The sequence below is a fragment of the Chiloscyllium punctatum genome, chromosome 3 (genome assembly GCF_047496795.1).
Source record: "Chiloscyllium punctatum isolate Juve2018m chromosome 3, sChiPun1.3, whole genome shotgun sequence".
Lineage (NCBI taxonomy): Eukaryota > Metazoa > Chordata > Chondrichthyes > Orectolobiformes > Hemiscylliidae > Chiloscyllium > Chiloscyllium punctatum.
Genome location: NC_092741.1, coordinates 135,576,170 through 135,595,236, shown reverse-complemented (window position 1 = coordinate 135,595,236; position 19,067 = coordinate 135,576,170). Strand labels below are relative to the sequence as shown.

Sequence of the window (19,067 nt, the reverse complement as noted above, 5' to 3'; positions counted from 1 at the left end):
TGGCCTCAATCGATGGTGATATAAATTGCTGCTGAAGCAGTCCAAAGCCTATATTCACAACCTTTTTTATTGAGTTGCGTAGATATTTAAAGAATTTGCTTTATCATGCATAGCCTGTGTATGAATTTTACACAGAGCATTAATTGTTTAATGCACGAGTTATCCTGTGAGATATATTTTAAGTTTGTTTACTCAGTAGTCTAGTCATCATCTGGCACTTGCTCGGATATGGCTGACAAAAGATGTAAAGAAATTTGTCTGGGTTTCCCATGGTTGCTATGGAAACTCGGGGATTTTTGTTTCCCGAGATTGTTCTTGAGAATAGGGCTATTTATTGAAGCAGGGTTTGCAGATATGTCAGATTTATTTTGGTTGATGAAAGCAGATGGACACTGTGCATCTGTGTGGGTGATGAAAGGGAAATATGTTTAAAATGTACTTTACTGAGGTGCTTGCACTGACTGGCATTGCTGTGGCTTGCCTGCAAAACAAAGAAGCCGTGGTGAAGTGTTTGTGTCAAGTTCCCTCTAAAACAGAAGGCGATGAATTAGACTTACATGTGGATCCTCACACTGCATAGCTGCCTTTTTTGGTATCAGTGCCTAAAAATAAATGTGAATGGTGAGCATATGTAAATTAGGATCATTGGCTATAATATTTAAGGGGAGTTGGGAAATGTGTACGGGTGTAAGGGGAGATTCATGAAGCAAGGGAATTGGAGGTCCTGCCATACTTTCTGTGTGTGGGGACAGAAGGTGGGTTGGGGAGGGGAGTGGTGCCACAGCACGTAGTCTCTCTAACCCTGAGCAGCCTGGAGATGGGGGAAGTTAGGGGAAGAAGGCAGGTTGCAAGGCAGGTCGACATGTCTGCGCTGGGAGAAAGGGAAATCTTTTCCAGGACTCCTCAGGGAGTTTAGGCTTGAAAGGTGATGGTCCTCAATTCAGGGCTGGTTGTATGGGAGGGGAGGTTCAAAGTTTTCTCCATTGGAGATGTTGGGACAGCATTTATGGAAGTCACCCATTGTAGGACAGGTGCAGATTATAGTGAGAAAGTGCTTCGGACTTAGTGGGATCAGATGTTGGTAGACAGTAGGTTGGAGGAGGAAGCATTCCCAGTACACCTGGCCCAGAAAGTATGTAATAAAAGGCATTTACCTTCTGGGGTTGTTTCACTGCGAACCCAAGGAAACCTCACCATCAGCTGTTTAATTGATACCAGGCTCTCAGTTGTGCAGTAAGAGATTGAATTTAATATGTTAGTGACGTATCTGTACATCCAAACCAGAACAGGCACAAAACATGCTCCTAACCAAAGTGAAAAAGGGAATGTGCATTAGCATTGTCATGTTGAAGACTCCTATTTAGGATTTAATCCTCCATCGTTTGATCCATGTTGAAAGGCTTCAGATTACATTAATCCTATTTATGTGAGGAGTAACTCTGGTCTAGTTTACCACCTCCCTTTCTGCCAAAGTTTGTCACTCCTTATTGATCAGTCTTTCACTTGAGCCGAAACTAACCAGTATAAATGTGCTAATTATTCTTAAATACAAACATAAATCAATATTCTTCACTTCCTTTCTGAACTATTTTGAATTTCTGCTTCTTATTAAATAAAATGTTTTCTTTCCCAGTGATCTCATTGTATTCTTGCTTCGGTATCATTGCAGAATATTGTTTGTAAACAGTTTCTGGTGTAATCAGTGAACCTAGATTCTCTGACCATAAATATGCTTGTGACAAATATTCTATATTAATGTTCTGACAAAGGCTAACTATGTTTGTTTCTTTCTTTCCTTATTAAGTATAATATTGTAATATATGGAAACAGTCAGTTCCAGGTATGAACTGGAATTTAGTTCAGTTTTTTTGGTGGTGTTATTGTGATCCTACTGACAGACAGGAGACGTCCCTGTGGATAGTGTGTGGAATTGTGGAGTTCTCCTGATCTGAGAGTGGAGCTGATTTGAGATGTTTGGTCTGCAGTGTACCTTGAAGAACTACAGTGTGGTCTTTTCTCTTCATGCACTAACTCTCAAGATGGCAGCAAGGTAGGATGCTCCAGTCAGAGCTCCTCTGCTTGCCCATTTCTTTTCCTTTCTTTTTTTCTCCTCTTTGTCGCTTTGCTTCTTTGCTCCCGACCCCCTCCTCCAACTTTTGAATGCCCTGCCCTACCCGGAGAGTCGGCTCAAGGAAACAGGTCACAGCCGGAGCCCTGGCGGGAGCAGAACATGTGGGCCGAGCCGCATGGCGGTGGCAGAGCAAGCACAGACCGAGACTCATGGCAGAGAGAGAAGGCCAAATCATGGGCCGAGACCCATGGCAGTGGCGGAGCGAGCATGGACTGAGACCTGCGGCAGAAATAGTAGGCCAAATCGTGGAACAAGAACCACGGCAGCAACAGAACGAACCCGGCCCGAGACCGCGGCAGAGAGAGTAGGCCAAATCGTGGGCTGAGACCCGCGGCAGCCGCGGAGTGAGCACAGACTGAGACTCCAGACAGAGAGAGTAGGCCAAATCGTGGGCCAAGACCTGCGGCAGCTGTGGAGCGAGCACGGGCTGATTCCTGGAGTGGTGGCGTAATGGGCGCAGGCCAGAGCCTGAGCGGTGGCCGAGTGAGTCCTGGACTGAGGCTGGCACATGGAGTCATTGTGACCTCAAGTTCTGGGGCTGGTGGGCACAGCCTCATGTTGGAGAGGGACTGGAACTTAACTACTTACGGTCACTTCTGTTACGATTCTGGACTCGTTAAACTCTGTTCCCAGGCTAACCATTTTTTTTTAACTGTGTAACACCACTTACAGTATCTGTACGTGGATACATTGCGCCTAAGATAGGCAACATTACAAAGTTTTCACTGCATTCATTTGAGTGCGCGTGATAATAAAGATTATTCTATTCAACTGTTATGAATGCATGCCATTTTCTACAGTTAATTTCCAACGATATTGTATCCTCAGTAGCAAAGTTCTATGAACCTGGGAATTTGTGAGGGTAGGATATGCTTTAGTTTGAAGAGTAAGTCACACCAAACTGACCCATTTTCTGCTTAAGTCTAATCTTATTTCCTTTCTTTTTTAATGAGACTTGGAAGTACCAGGAGTTTGAAAGCGCGATGCATTTTTAAGCATTTTCACTTGTTGAAAGCAAAGGCAATTGTCAAAGAACCACTGTGTTAAGTCTGCCAGGCATTGAGTTTATTTCTAAACCTGTCTACAAATCGTATTCTACATCTTCCCATCTTGAGGCCCTGCAAACTTCATTCAGTTTATGAAAAATTAACATTCTCAATTGTTCATTCATCACAGAGCCCATTCTCTCTCCATCTGTCTCACCTCATTCGAAGTTTGGTGCTTCATAATGCTTCTCTTTAACCGTCTTCAGTTTTTCAGTTTAGCAAAGTGCAGGTTTATGCTGGGTTAAGATACTGCATCAGATTGCCCTCTTGATAGCTTGTTTTTGTGGTGTTCTTGAGTGCATAACAAGAAAGGAGGGCAATGAAACCTATTCATACACTCAACTGAAGTCTGCCCCGTGCATATTTATCGAAGGTCCTTTAATGGTGATAAAGGTGAGAAAACTTAATAAATACAAAGGAACTTTGATTATCCAAAGGATGTGGGCAGGGAGTATTTTGTTCGTTTAATCGAATGCCGGATAACATGGTTTAGTCAAGCATCTGGACCTTGCTGGATAAGCTGATATTTGGATAATCGAATGTTGGATAATCAAGGTTCCTCCATGTAAAGGAGGCTGATATGAATTGTCGGAACCCAGCACAGCTTTGGCTGAGATCTTAGTTCCATGCCATACTTCCAACTCATGAACTAAGTTAACAAAAGAAGGAAAAACCTTACGATTGTAAAATGTCCTTTTATTTCTGAATTGCGTTTTTACCATTGGTAATGTGTTTTGACAGGAGGTCTGGGTGGGATGATCTTTGGAGGGTCAGTGTGGCCTGCTTCCACTCTGTGAGGTTTCCATGATATTGGGAAGTACGGGAAGAATTCCAACTCTTCAAAAAGATAAATTACAAACACACAAACAAGGACCCTCACGCACTAATTTGTGCAGTCGATATTGTCTACAGTGTTATAATCACAAGAAGCCTCCTCCAATAGTGAAGTATACATTTTCTGTGCTTTTCCTGACTATTTGCTCTGCAGTTCTCATTTGTTCCATTCATTTGCCTCACCATTTTCTCAGATAACATGAAGGATCCCTCCCTGTCTTTCTCATCCTACTTTGGTAGGGCTTATGCAAACACAATTTTGCCAGTGGACCTCAAACTATGTGTCAGATTATCCACACCATGGCCTGCATCAGTATCTGATGCCCGTTGCTTCATTTGCATCATTTTAACTTTATATCTGCATTATCTTGCTTCATTCCTCTCTTATGCATATCTTGCATATGGGGCAGCATGGTGGCTCAGTGGTCAACATTGCCACCTCACGGCACCAGGGACCCAGGTTTGATTCCAGTCTCGGGCGACTGTGTGGAGTTTGCACTCATGTGTCAGCATGAATTTCTTCTGGGTGCTCAAGTTTCCTCCTCTGGTCTAAAGATATGTGCGGGTTAGATGGATTGGCCATGCTAAGTTGCCCATAGTGTCCAACGATGTGCAGGCTAGGTGAATTAGCCACATGAACTGCAGGGTTTCAGGGATAGGGTAGGGGGGTGTGTGTCCAAATGGGAAGCTCATTGGAGGGTCAGTGTGGACTCAAGGGGTCAAATGGCCTGCTTCCATGCTGTCAGATTTGTATGATCTAATTCTGGATTTCTCAATTCTATTTCTCTTTTTGTTCTTTCTTGTTCACGCCTAGTTTCAATCTCTCCTTATGTTGAAGTGGCTTTAATTGCATAATGTTGAGCATAATCTGATTCTAACATTTCACTTTCCAAAATACTGCTCCTCCTTCAATTCCTGTGTATCTACTTCAAACCCAAATACTGTGCTCGCATCCTAATTATTTATGCCTTTCTTGCTGTGTCAGGAAATGCTACCTCCAGAGTTTTTAAAAATTCTCTCAGGGATTTGGGCATTGCTTACCGGCCAGCATTTTTTTATTACCCATCCTTATTGGCCCTTGAGAAGGTAGTGCTGAGCTATCTTCGTGAGTTGCTAGCATCCGTATGTTGTAGGTAGACCTATAATGCTATTAGGGAGGGAATTTCATGATTTTGACCCAATGACAGTTAATGGATGACAATATATTTCCAAATCAGGATTGTGAGTGGTTTGGAGGGGAACTTATTCCCATGTATCTGCTGCCCTTGTCCTTCGAGATGGTAGTGGTCGTGGGTTTGGAAGGTGCTGTTTAATCGCTGGCGGATTTCTGTAGTACCTCTTGTAGATTGTACGTGCTGCTGCTTACTTCACTCAGGGTCAAAAAGTGTGATGCTGGAAAAGCACAACAGGTCAGGCATCATCTAAGGAGCAAGTGAAACAATGTTTCAGGCATCAGCTCTTCATCAAGAATGTTTGATAGAGAGCTTGTGCCCGAAACGTTGATTCTCCTGCTCCTTGGATGCTGCCTGATCTGCTGTGCTTTTCCGGCACCATACATTTTTACTCTGATCTGCAGCATCTGAGTCCTCACTTTCTCCTACTTGCTTACTCAATCAAGTCAATCAACTTAGGATTTGATAGATCCTTTAAGACTATGAGGGATAGCTCTGCCATCTTCAGGAAACCTTTTGGAGTTTCTAGTGCCATGTCTTAAACATAAGACAGAACCTGAGTTTTTCCTTCATATAACATTCCTGATGAAGCACTTGCGCCCAAAACATTGACCATCCTGATGCACTGGGCTTTTTCCAGCGCCACACTTTTCGACTCTGATATCCACCATCTGTAGTCCTCACTTTCTCCCATTTTCCTTCATGTGTGTCACTTCGTAATACCACACCCAAATCCTTCTTGTCTCTCTTTCAAATTGAACCCAATCCAATCATAGAAGAGTGAAAGAGTTGTACAGCATGGAAACAGGCCCTTCGATCCAACCAGTCCATCCCAAACATAATCCCAAACCAAACTGGTCCCACCTGCCTGCACTTGGCCCATATCCCTCCAATCTTTTCTTTTCATGTACTTATCCAAATGTCCCAAATTACTTCATGCTCACTGGGGTCATGTGCTGCACAATTATTCTGAGGGTTATCACGAAAGTTGGAGCTTTTAAAAAAAAAAGGAAGAATCCCCAAACCACCTGACTTTGGATCCCTTGTCTTTCTCATTTCAGTCCACAGTTTTTAAAAAGCATAGAAATAAAAAGACAGCATCTTTACACAGAACATAACATTTTTTTTTAACCTGCTTTCTGCTTCCAGTCAGCTAGCCAGTCTTCTAACTGGACCAAATTATTGCCCCTTTCACCATAGCTTTTATTTTCTGCAATTTCCTTTGATGAGGCACTTTATCAAATGACTTTGGAAACCAAAGTACAGTACATCTACCAATTTGCCTTTCTCCACAGCACACATTACTTTCTCAAACAACTTAAACAGATTGGCGAACCATGACTCCCCTGAGCAAAAAGTCTTTGTAGTCTGCTTAATTACCTTGAACCTATCTAAATACTTTCAACATTTTCCCTATGGCAGATATTTAGCTAACTTGCCGATAGTTTCCTGTTTTCAGTCACCCTCACTTTTTGAAGAAAGGAATTCCATTTTGTATCTTCCATTCCAGTTGGTTCCTCAAATCAGGTGGATCTTGGAACATTCAAACCACTGTATGAGCTACCACACTAACCACTTCCTTTATCTAAAGTGATGAGATTGAATGAGTTTGTAAAGTGGCTACAGCATCTGACTGACCCCTTGAAACACGAGGTGAAATAAATTATACATGTTCCACATGGTGTCAAATTAAAATGGTTTGAAACGGATAAGGCACAGTGATGCCAGGTGTAAATAATCCTGTTACAGTTGGTGAGTGAGCTCAATCTATTAATGCACCTTTTTGGGGTTGAGTCAAACAAATTTTATTTTCAAAAGCTTGTCCTATATCAGGCAACAAAAGCAGAAAGAGGAACTGCATTCGCAATCCTGTTTTCATGAGCACGACCTTCAACGTTCTTCACTGTTTGTATTTGTCATACAGAGGCTAATCAATTTCTTCAGGAAGCCCTGGTTTTCTTCATTTACGGTTCTTACGCCAGAAATTGTTAGCCACCATTCTTAAAAATCCCTAATGTATAAAATCTGTGCATTTCTGGAAATATTTTACCACACCTACGTGTTCAGGCGTGTCCACTCCCCAGAGCCCAATTTGTAAAACCATTTGGCAGTCAGGCCAGTTTTACTTTTGATCGAATCCACTTTTTATGCTTGCCTATACAAATACCCCATACTTCTCATGAGGCAGACTCTACCTTTTTGATCTTTAAAATCTGATTCAAGTGTAACTGGGATCTAACTGGAATAATCTTGCACTCAGCTGCACAAAATGTTGTGTAAGTCAGACATTCATTATTGAACTCCAATAAAATGTCGGTGCCAAATTTTTTTTAACGTCAAAAGTTTGAACCGTGGAGCCAAGTAAATAAATAACTCATTGATAATCCATTCATGTTAAAAGAACAAGATAGAATAATGAAAAGCAGAGGAAACTCGTTCAAGTGAAGATATAGAATAGTGAACCAGTTTTAAATAGTTTTTGTGCTATTGTATTTTAAGCACTAAAGAACTACTTTCGATTATGCATTTCAAAAAAGTACTTTTCACACTTTCATCTCTTTTTAAACCTGACCCCTTCAGGCTGCCCTTAATTTTATTACAGCAAGACGAAAGTGAGGACTGCAGATGCTGGAGATCAGAATCAAGATTAGAGTGATGCTGGAAAAGCACAGCAGGTCAGGCAGCATCCAAAGAGCAGGAAAATCTGCTCCCCGATGCTGCCTGACCTGCTGTGCTTTTCCAGCACCATTCTAATCTTGACTTTTAATTTTATTTCACCTTGCTAGTGAAGGTGCTTGGAATATTCCGGAACATGTCTATCAATTTCCTGGTCTGATTCCATTTTTTGATTTGCCAGTAATCATACAAATTAAATTAATAAATTCATTCCTTCACAAAAACTGACATAATTATTTTGAAAGATCCTAATCATACTTCTACTTATTGATGTTGGGACATGCATTTAAGTGCAAGTTAATGTATTTGTCAAAGTGATTAGTCTAATATTTATTCCATAAGTTTAACATATAGGAATAAATTAACTGGAAACATCTGGAAGTCCAGGCTGTATACTAAAGGGATACTTGGAATGTTGTTTTCTCATTTGTTGAAGGAAAATGTTAAATGAACTATTATGAAATAATTCTATTAAACTATGACCACACTGTTACATTTGAGGCCAAAGTGCATGTTTGTTTGCGAGTCTGTTTTACAATTTAAAGGATTTAGAATTCAAGATTATCAGAGTCGGAACATTGTGCAACAGCGTTTTGTTTGTTAGAAGCTAGTGGACATGAAGGGGGAGATGAACGCATAAAATTAAGATTTCTTTTAAGTCAGTTATAATATTTTTTGAGAATAGGCTATGAATACAGATTTAGAATTAGACATTTTAACAATCTCAGTTGTCATCCAGTGGATTAATGAAAGTTTATGATGTGTGAAACTGGCACATATTCAATGATAGTAGAATTTTTATAAACTCTTTATTGTTAAGACAGTGCTTTAACAGAAAATTTTACTTTATTCTCCAGACTGCAGAACCAGAGGGCAGTTCAATGCGCTGTCACACCACTTCCGTGGCAGACGGTCACCTGAATACAGCTTCCGGGATGAGTCACCTTTAAGGAAATTGAAAAACCTGACACATTCCAGGTCATTTCAGTTGACAACAGAGCTCTGTGGCATGATCGGTTAATTTGCACGTGGGAAGGTCATCAGAAAGAGTTAATCAATTAGGAAGCATTTCAAATAACGTAGCAAAGGCTGGGATTGAAAGAGCAACAGTGTGGGCTTCTATACTCTTCAAATTAGCAACTTTTGGCTCCTAATCCCAATTTAATCAGCGTTAACAATCTGGAAAATCTGCTAATTTTGTTTTTTGGAATTAAGGGGATTTCATGTTAAAGTGGCATATTGTTCTGGTTTTGTATGTTACCTATCCATACTTATGTTGCAAAAGTGCTGGGTCTTTCTTTTTTTTAAAAGAAAGATTATTTTGGATATCTTATTTAAAGCAGCATCTGACATGTTTTGCAGAGTTAAATGCACTTCTGGTTTTGTGTCGTCCCCTATCAGTTGAGTATAGATCACTGTGTTCATGTTGATTGCTGCACTACCCAAGTCTGAATGCTCTTATCATGTGAAGGGGAGTCTTAAAAGAAAAGCACTGTTGTAATCAGTGCTAGTTAGAAGCATATGGCAAGTTGGCGAGTGTGAGGAATACTGTAAGAGCTACGCCCTAGTGTAACTGTGATACTTACCTCTTCATTCATAGTAATGTGGAGTGGATGCCTGATTAAGAGAGGTTATGTTCAGAAAGCCATTTCTCATGGCTCAGATGATTCATATCAAATGTCTTCAGAAATTATCAAGGGATTGATTTTGCTTGTATTAATCTGCCTCTAATGAATCCTTGTTACAAAATGAGGGTAACACAGTAATAAATGACACCTATTACAAGCCTGCTTTCATTTGCTTTTGAAAACACTGGTTAGGGCTCAACTAGAATAATGTATTTAATTGTGATAACCATTCTCTTGGAAGGTTGTGAAGAGAATACAATGACATTTCCTAAAACATGACTGGGGACGTGGGACTTCAGTTATTGAACCAAGTAGAGAAACAAATTGATCTCCTCCGAACTGGGCAGATGAAGGACAGAGTTATCAAGCGTGTTCAAAATCATGAGGGCTTTTGATGGAGTTAGTTAGGAGAAACTATCCATTTGCAGGAGCATTAAAGACCAGATTTAAGCTCAAAAGGAGAAGAACCATAAGACCGTAAGACATAGGAGTGGAAGTAAGACCATTCGGCCCATCAAGTCCACTCCACCATTCAATCATGGCTGATAGGAATTTCAGTGCTACTTACCCGCAACTCTCCCCATATCCCTTAATTCCTTGAGAGATTAAGAATTTATCAATCTCTGCCTTGAAGACATTTAACATCCCGGCCTCTACTGTGCTCCGTGGCAATGAATTCCACAGGTCCACCAATGGAGTGGCAAGCGATTATTTTTATGGCAGTGGCTTAATATAATCTGAAATATACTTCCTGAAAGGATGATCAAAAACAGTTTCAATGATAACTTTCACAATAGGAAATTGTATATGTATAATTGAAAAAATGAAAAATAAGTACTAATGGGTTAACTTTTTCAAAGAGTTGGCACAGGCAAGATTGGAAAAAGAAACTTTTGTCAAGTTACGCCATATTTCAGGAAAACTTTCACTGAAGATTCCAACGTAGTATCCCTGACATGAGTTTACATATTTTGCTGCTGTTGCCACATGTAATTTTGGTAGATTCTTTCACTTGGTCATCTATTGGGTTCCTTGTGCCTTTCTGACTATAACTTTGAAAGATTTTGTTTCGTCTTTCCTTATATTGGGTCCAGCAAAGACCTTCATTATCCACACACAGGAGCATACACGATCATACAGGAGCATATATGATAAATGTTCAGTTATGTACCGCCCTGTACAAGGATGAAATGCAGATTTGTAATAGTTTATTTTTAATTTTCCAGTAGATGTAAACTTTCCACAGATGAAAAAAGCTTTTAAATTGTTTCTGAATGAACAAACTCCTATGGCTGTCATCCCCCAGTATCCTGTTTTATGAAATTGTTCAGTATATTTAAATCATGATTATTTGTGGAGATGCAGGGTGGGGTGGGGGGGAGGGGGAGGGGTCATAATGACATAGTGGTTAGCATGGCTGCCTCACAGCAACAGGAACCTGGGTTCAATTTCACCCTTGAGCGACTGTCTTTGCAGAGTTTGCCCATTCTCCCGTGTCTACATGGATTTTCTCTGGGTGCTTCAGGTTTCCTCCTTCGGTCCAAAGATGTGCAGCTTAGGTGGATTAGCCATGATAAATTGCTCATAGTGTCCAGGGATGTGTAGGTTATGTTGATTAGCCATGGGAAATGCAGGGTTACCGGGATAGGGTGGGATGGGATGCTCTTTGGAGGGTCGAATTTGATGCGCTGAATGGCCTACTTCCACACTGTAGGTATTCTGTGAATTCTATCATGTTATTTTAAGTAGCTACAAATAGCCAAATTAACGAGGCATAGTATATTTTTGTTGACATTTAATTGTTACTGATATGTTCTTGTATTTTTCTATGTCCTTGCAGTTCTTTGACGAACACACTTCACAATGAAACTGTGTCATTACAATCTGCCTCTGAAAAGGATGAGGCTAGTTTAGATGATTTCCAGGACTTCGTGTCTGAAATACAGAAAACTATCACTGGTCTTCAGAATCAGGTGGGAATACAATTGAAGATAAACAAGAGTTTGTGAGAAGATTTGTAGCTCGGGTGCTTGTTGTTGTGGTTCTGTTCGCCGAGCTGGGAACTTGTGTTGCAGACGTTTCGTCCCCTGTCTAGGTGACATCCTCAGTGCTTGGGAGCCTCCTGTGAAGTGTTTCTGTGATGTTTCCTCCAGCATTTATAGTGGTTTGTCTCTGCCGCTTCCAGTTGTCAGTTCCAGCTGTCTGCTGCAGTGGCCGGTATATTGGGTCCAGGTTGATGTGTTTGTTGATAGAATCTGTGGATGAGTGCCATGCCTCTAGGAATTCCCTGGCTGTTCTCTGTTTGGCTTGCAAAGATTAGAACAAACCGTCTTACCACAAATTCAACCCAAACTCTGGGTCAGATATGTGGATGACACCTTTGTAATAATTAAAAACACAGAAATAGAGAACACACACCGGATTATCAACGCCACACTCACAGGAATCCGATTCACTAGAGAGGAAGAAAAGGACAACCAACTCCCATTCCTATACATGATGGTACAGAGAACACCGAACGGAGAATTCACCACAAAGGTATACAGGAAAAACCACACACAGACCAAGTCCTGAACTATGAAAGCAACCACCCGAACACGCACAAAAGAAGTTGCATCAAGACACTGTTCAAAAGGGCCACAACATACTGCAGTACACCAGAACTGTAAAAAGAGGAAGAAGAACACCTCTACAATGTATTCGCCAAAAACGGATTTCCCCGCAATTTCATCAACAGATGCCTAAGGGAAAGACAACGGAATGAGGATATGCCACAACCCAAAGGACTAACCAAGTTATCATACATCAAGAATGTTTCTGAACTGACAGCCAGACTATACGACCACTAGGACTCATAACAGCACACAAACCAACAGCCACTCTCAGACAACATCTCACCAGGACAAAGAACCTGATACCCAGCCTGAGCAAAACCAACCTAGTGTACAAAATCCCATACAAGGACTGCACAAAACACTACATAGGACAAACAGGAAGACAGCTAACGATCCGTATCCATGAACACCAACTAGACACGAAACGACATGATCAGCTATCCTTAGTAGCCACACACGCAGATGACAAGCAACATGAGTTGGACTGGGACAACACTACTATTATAGACAAGCCAAACGGAGAACAGCCAGGAAATTCCTAGAGGCATGGCACTCATCCACAGATTCTATCAACAAACACATCGACCTGGACCCAATATACCGGCCACTGCAGCAGACAGCTGGAACTGACAACTGGAAGCGGCAGAGACAGGCCACTATAAATGCCAGAGGAAACATCACAGAAGTGCTTCACAGGAGGCTCCCAAGCACTGAGGATGTCCCCTAGACAGGGGACGCAACGTCTGCAACACAAATTCCCAGCTCGGCGAACAAAACCACAACAAAGACAACAAGACTTTTAGTTTTCATTGGTTTTCATTTAAATAACTGACACAGAAATGGGCCTGAGAGAAATCAGTAATTGGGTATCCCAAAGTGAAATTAACAAGAATAGTAAATTGGGAGAAAGGATGCAGCGAGTGATGAAAGATTAGTACAACGGGAACCTAGTAAACACACAGTTCTGTGCAGAAAATTGTGCCTTAGTATGTTTGGGTAGAGAAAAAGCAGGGAAAGTATATGCTAAATAGTTAAAATTTTGAAAAGTTAAGGAAGAGTGGTCTAGGAGAATACACAGATGATGGGAGAAATTGGTTATGTCACTTTTTAAAAATATAACAGTGTAACTCTAAAAAAATATAAAAATATTTTAAAAATTCTTCAGTGGCAACCAGCAATACAAGTTCTGGATATTGGATAATCAAACGAACACAACCTTCTTAAAGACTCCATCCCAAATGCGAGAAAATAAGTTGGCGAGTAGAGGTAAAGAAACTTGCTTCCCCCCCCCCCCTCCCAAACTGCCCTCCTTCCAAAGTTGTCACCTGTGGTCCTAGAGGTGTGGAAACATGTCAGACATCATCTCAGTATTACTGCAATGTCCTATAATCAATGCATTAAAAGGACTGAACAGCACTCCTTTAATAGCCTAACAGTCAGGGTGACATTGGCGACCATCTTTCTTTCTCCAATTAAATATTGTAGCATCATTGCTATGACTGCTTCTTAAAGCAAGTGTGTCAAAAGCAGGCAATGATTCTTAAGATCTAGATATCAAGGCAGGCATTATCTGCAGCCAGATCTTTATGGATTCTATGTAAGACTACCTCCCTTCTAACTTTAAAGATTTTAGCACACTTCAGAATAAAAATATTAACCAATTGTCCATTAAGGTGACCCAAACATTGATATTTGAGTGTAGTATGTGAGCATTGTCTTTCTACTGAAGTGTAGTGGTTTTTCTAATAGCAATAACAATTTTGATGTTTAGTTTTGCAGACAAGTGGAATCAAAGTGTGGGTGACTGCATAGGAGAATAAGTAATTTTCTTTGTTAGACCTCAATACTATGTCATACTTCTAATGTGCATGATGTTCAATATAGTGTCCTTCACTGCATTAGCAAGGCATTGTGTTGTCCCTAGTTTTTAACTTTGTTGGTTATGGCTGATTAATGACAAATAAGAGTTCACTTCGCTTTGTTTTCAAATGTCCCCTTGATTGCCTATTTTGTATTTTTCCACAGATTAAAAAACTTGAAGGTCAACTCCATAAATCCGGATGCACTGACGGAAAGGCAAGAGAACGCTCTGACAAAGAAGAGTGGAAGGAGGACTCGTGCACCACCTGCAAATGCAAGGTATGACGCAGCAGGTCTTCATCAAATCAGAGGAATTTATGGTAGTGCACAATGAATTACCTTCAGGTTTCATTTTGGTGAAATTATATCTGAGGTTGCATTTGGCTCATCAAAAAGAGTGTTGTACAAAATTATCTGGATGTAGTCTGAAGTTCTGGGGTGGCATAGTGGCTCAGTGATTAGCACTGCTGCCTTGCAGCACCAAGGTCCCAGGTTCAATGCCTGCTTTGGGTGAATGTCTGTGTGGAGTTTGCACATTCTTCCCATGTCTATGTGGGTTTCCCCTGGGTGTTCTGGTTTCCTCCTACAATCCAAGGACATGCAGGTTAGGTGAATTGGCCGTGCTAAGTTGTCCATAGTGTTCGGTGCATTAGTCATGGGAATGGGTCTGGATGGGTTACTCTTCAGAAGGTTGCTGTGGACTTGCTGGGCTGGAGGACCTGTTTCCATACTGTAGGGAATCTAATCTTCTGCTAAAGATCATTCTGGTGCTTTGCTTTGAGTTGGAATGTTGTTATTTAGTTGTTAATCTCCTAAATGTTGCTTAGATTGGTCCCTGCGAAATTAACCTGACAGCAGGGCTCATTCTGCAACCTTTGCAGTTTACACTTGGACTTTACCCAATAGCTGCAATAGGATCACCAACCTGACTGTGGGGATTAGCTGGAGCAGGAGCTGCACTTCTTTTCAATGGAGCATTCTCACTACAAGTCATGGCAGTACTGTGGTCTCCCAATTGTTTCACAATTAGGTTCCCACCACAGTATCCCCTCCATTTGTCACTGTTTATTTGGATTTTAAAAATTGCATGTCTTTTCAGTCTTTTATTGGTACATACATTGGTACGGTGACGAAGTAGAAATTCAGAAAAATTCTTAATCAATATTGGCCTGATTGATATCCAATTCCTGGGAGAAAGCAGGAAGGGACATAGTTGCATTTTGAGAATGACTGACTGGGTTGCAGCTTTTGATTTGATTCCAATTGGACTCAGAGGAAAAAAAATCTTTCTGTTTTGCACTGCAGGCGGGACAGCTTACTTGCTTTGTTGAAACATGCCCACCAGTCAGATGTACTGATCCTGTGAAGGTGGCGGGAGCTTGCTGCTCAGTCTGTGCAGAAGAAATGGTCAAGCGAAATGAATGGTCCTAAAGCCTCACTGCAGGACTGGAGGAGATGGACTGTCCTTGTAGTTGTACAGTGAATTTTGATGTCTGGACGTCAGTGTGCTTTCAAAAACTACCCACGAGTATTCAGTCAGAGTTGCAAAGAAAGCATCAATTTGAAGAAATCCCGAGAAATATTCAAAGAAAGTGCTCAAATGCATGCTTCACTGATTTCAAATCAACAGCATTTTATATGCACGAACCATGTGTGTGATGTCAAAGAAAAACACCACAATGCAAAAGTATTGAAAGGGAAGTCATGTGTGGTATGACATGGTGATTTCAATTTATCTGTCAATGTTTTCCTGGTGAGAAGCTTCTCAGGTTAGAAATGCCAAAATAAAAATTGGTGCTATATGTAATTTCTTGTATAAAACACTACAGTGATAAGGAGGAGATAACGTACCATAACGTTCCCAAACTACTTTTTATGTTTAAAGGCAAAAACTATCTCAAGAACTTCTCTAGCTCATCGTATATATGTTAATTGTGCAGGTTTTTGTTTTGAATGGGTGCGAGAAAATGTTTCGGAGGAGAGAAAAAAACATTAAAAGCAGTGGTTTTATATATTTCACTCAGTCAGTGAGCCCCAGGTATATTGCATGTTTAAAATCTAAAGGCCCAGATCTTCAGGTCTCCAAACAATTGGTGATTGGACATATCCTCAAACCTACAAATGAAAATTATGGAACTGACCACCCCCAACACCTGCCCCATTTGGCCCTAACCATCCGACACACATCACCTTCCAACTCACCCTCAACTCATCCTCTGACTCCCTCTCTGACCTTCCAACTTCCTACTGCCTCCCCGATTGTCCTGCTTCGCACTCCCCAATACTTTAACTGTGTGGGTGATTGTTTGTCTGGTCAGTGTCAGATAAAGGGGTTCTATCTGTGGCCGGAAGATGTGGGCTGTAAAGTAATTTCACTCTCTTAAGGTGTTGAGACATATATGTAGGCTCATCCTATAGTTACTAATGTGAAGTTGTTACTCATACTTGTTTGGACGTTTGATAAATAGATGCCTACTAATTTGCAGATTGGTGTACATACTACATTGAAAAATTGCCCATGCTATTTCACTAATTGGCACTATATATCAGCGTTTTTATACAATGAGTGCAAATCATTTGTCAATCTATCAGAGCATTTAAAAGAAATCTTTTTTTTGATTATCTTTGTGGCTTGGCTACTGAATTTTCAACTCGAACAATTACACCTTATTGGATTTATGGCATTTTGCACTTCTGAATTTTTTTTTGGATTACTGTTTTTATATACTAGCAGATATTTTTTACATTGTAGTAATTTGTTATTGTAAACAAACATAAGCAATGGTGGGGGTGGGGAGGGAGGGAGATCCATAAGAGGGGTTTCTTGCTCCCTAATTATCCATTGAAAAGCTCTGCTAACCAGTGAAACAGTATTAAATGTCATTTAACATTTCTAACCATTGTTTCTTTATTGTTGGGAAGATTTTTTTTATTTATTTACTCAGATGTTAATTGGTCACTTTTAACCATCAATGAAGGACATTGAATAGCTTTTGTTTTAAAAATCATACCTCAACCTTTCATTTATGGTGCTATTTGATTTTAAGGCAACATTCCCATGTTACTTTTTTAAAAAAACACATTTGTTACATGCCAACCTCTTTACAAATCCAAGTTTTTAACTTGCACAAAAGATTTTGGGTGAAAAGTATCAGTGCATCAGAACAGGAACAAGACCTCTCATGATTTTAATTTTGTTTTTAAGTACATTCTTGCAAAAATGATGAGTTACCAACTATTTACAAAAGAAGTTGGACTTTGCGACATTTGACCTAAAGATACTGACCATTTTTTTTCAGGGGTTCTAGGATATAAAGGAGCAAGTTAGTTTATTGAAAATTATTTAAGTATGTGCTCTGCTTATTTTTTAAGTAAAGTAATTTGGTTTTCATTCTTTGTTTGCATGTCTTTTTTTATTTTTGTCTTGAGCATGCGAACAGCACATTGAAATACGAGGCCTCCACCTGTGCTGAATGATTCTCTGCAGGTTCTGACACCATTGAGTGGATTGCTCTGCCAGAACAAAATGAGGCAATTCCACTGCTTTGTTTCACATTTTTTCTCTCTCCTAACAGCAATGCTGATGTAGTTTTTCATTCTGACCATTGTCATCTTTGTTTTTGTACACATTGTTCTGAGACCCGAGTGTCTTAATAGCCATATTGCTTTAATAAGACAGAAGAGGAACATAGCGTAAAACAATAAATTTACCAAAGAGATTTTTGCACTGTGTAATGCATTTGTATGAACCAAATTAAATGGACCACATTATCTGAAATATGCAGTGTCATTTTCCTAGTGTCACTCAGTCGCATGCATCAAATAAATAGTTGCTTTACAGTTGGCAATGGAAGAACCAACCTGTTTTATTTTAGATGGTGTTTGTTGGTATTCTGTGTCATTTAACATCACTGACAATAACAGCATTATGTAAATCATTATTTAACCAAGTGAAACTTGTGGAATAAATGCTGGGTGTGGACTTTCTCACCATTTCATGGAGATTAGAAATGTTTTATACACCAAGAAAGCGAATTCTGAATTTTCTGTGTCACATTAAATACATCCTGCCGCTGGCAATTCCATTTTTTTTGGATCACCATGAGTTAAAGTCCCAGATGCATCATCAAGAATGGATGAAATGAATGGAGTCATAATGATTGAACCTTAACTTGTGTTTTAAAAGTCTGAATATTGTCAGAAATGACTAAACAATTCAACATTTTTAAGGTGCTGGAAAAGATTGGTCGGGGTTTTACTGGCCAGAAGTAAGCCCTGTCTTTGGGTGCAGATTCAGAGCTACACAAGTGGATAGATGGCAGGACTGCATCAGCAATCTGCCCAGTGTGACCTTTTAAGGACAACAGTTCTCCATGCTGACAGGCCAACAAATCATTACTGCTAGGATCTCAAAGAAGACTATTTTTTGAGGCAGTCTCAGAGATGATAAAAACGTTTTTCTTCCTAGGCCAATTGGGTACAACTAATCCCTCTAAAGGCAGCCCCTCCATCAGAAGTAGCTGTTGCTCTCCTTGAGCCTGAGAGCCTCTCATACTGGAGCTCGAAACAGTTGATAGCCTTTCACTGCTACAGGGGAATGGTCTTCCTCAGTGCCAAGTTGAAATTCATTTGATGCCATTTACACATATCAGCACTCTAATACTGTGTATTTGGTTCTTCAATCTCTTCCAGTATGTTATGTTGTTTACACAGTATTTCCTTTACATTTTCCCAGTTTTTCCATCTCCATTGCATTCGTTCAGATGATATCACCTTCCACCAGATTGCTTCAGATATAACCACCTTTTTCCTTAATGGAGGATTCCCCCTGACTGTGGTTAACAGGGCTTTCGCCATGTTCAGCTTATCTCTTGCCAACATCACTTTCCCAGAACAATGATTGGGTTCCACTTTTCACCCCATTAGTCTCCACATTCAAAGGATCATCCTGCACCATTTCCACCACCTCCAGCAGGATACCACCACCAAATACATTTTCTCCTTCAGAGTCATAGAGATGTACAGCACAGGAACAGACAGTTCAGTCCAACTCGTCCATGCTGACCAGATATCCTAAATTAATCCAGTCCCACTTGCCAGCATTT

The 19,067-nt window shown here is 40.4% G+C and overlaps 1 protein-coding gene across 5 annotated transcripts in view; it reads left to right on the top strand.

The window, feature by feature from the left end:
- Window positions 1–17,740, top strand: part of pxdn (peroxidasin) — a 257,223-nt gene extending 239,483 nt beyond the window's left edge. For all 5 annotated transcript variants that reach the window (XM_072561008.1, XM_072561006.1, XM_072561007.1 and 2 more), the window contains 4 exons: window positions 8,717–8,837; window positions 11,328–11,460; window positions 14,128–14,241; window positions 15,268–17,740. In XM_072561008.1, the coding sequence (XP_072417109.1) occupies window positions 8,717–8,837; window positions 11,328–11,460; window positions 14,128–14,241; window positions 15,268–15,393 (494 nt within the window). In that variant the 3' untranslated portion in view covers window positions 15,394–17,740. The remainder of the gene's footprint in view (window positions 1–8,716; window positions 8,838–11,327; window positions 11,461–14,127; window positions 14,242–15,267) is intronic.
- The last annotated feature ends 1,327 nt before the right edge of the window (window positions 17,741–19,067 follow it).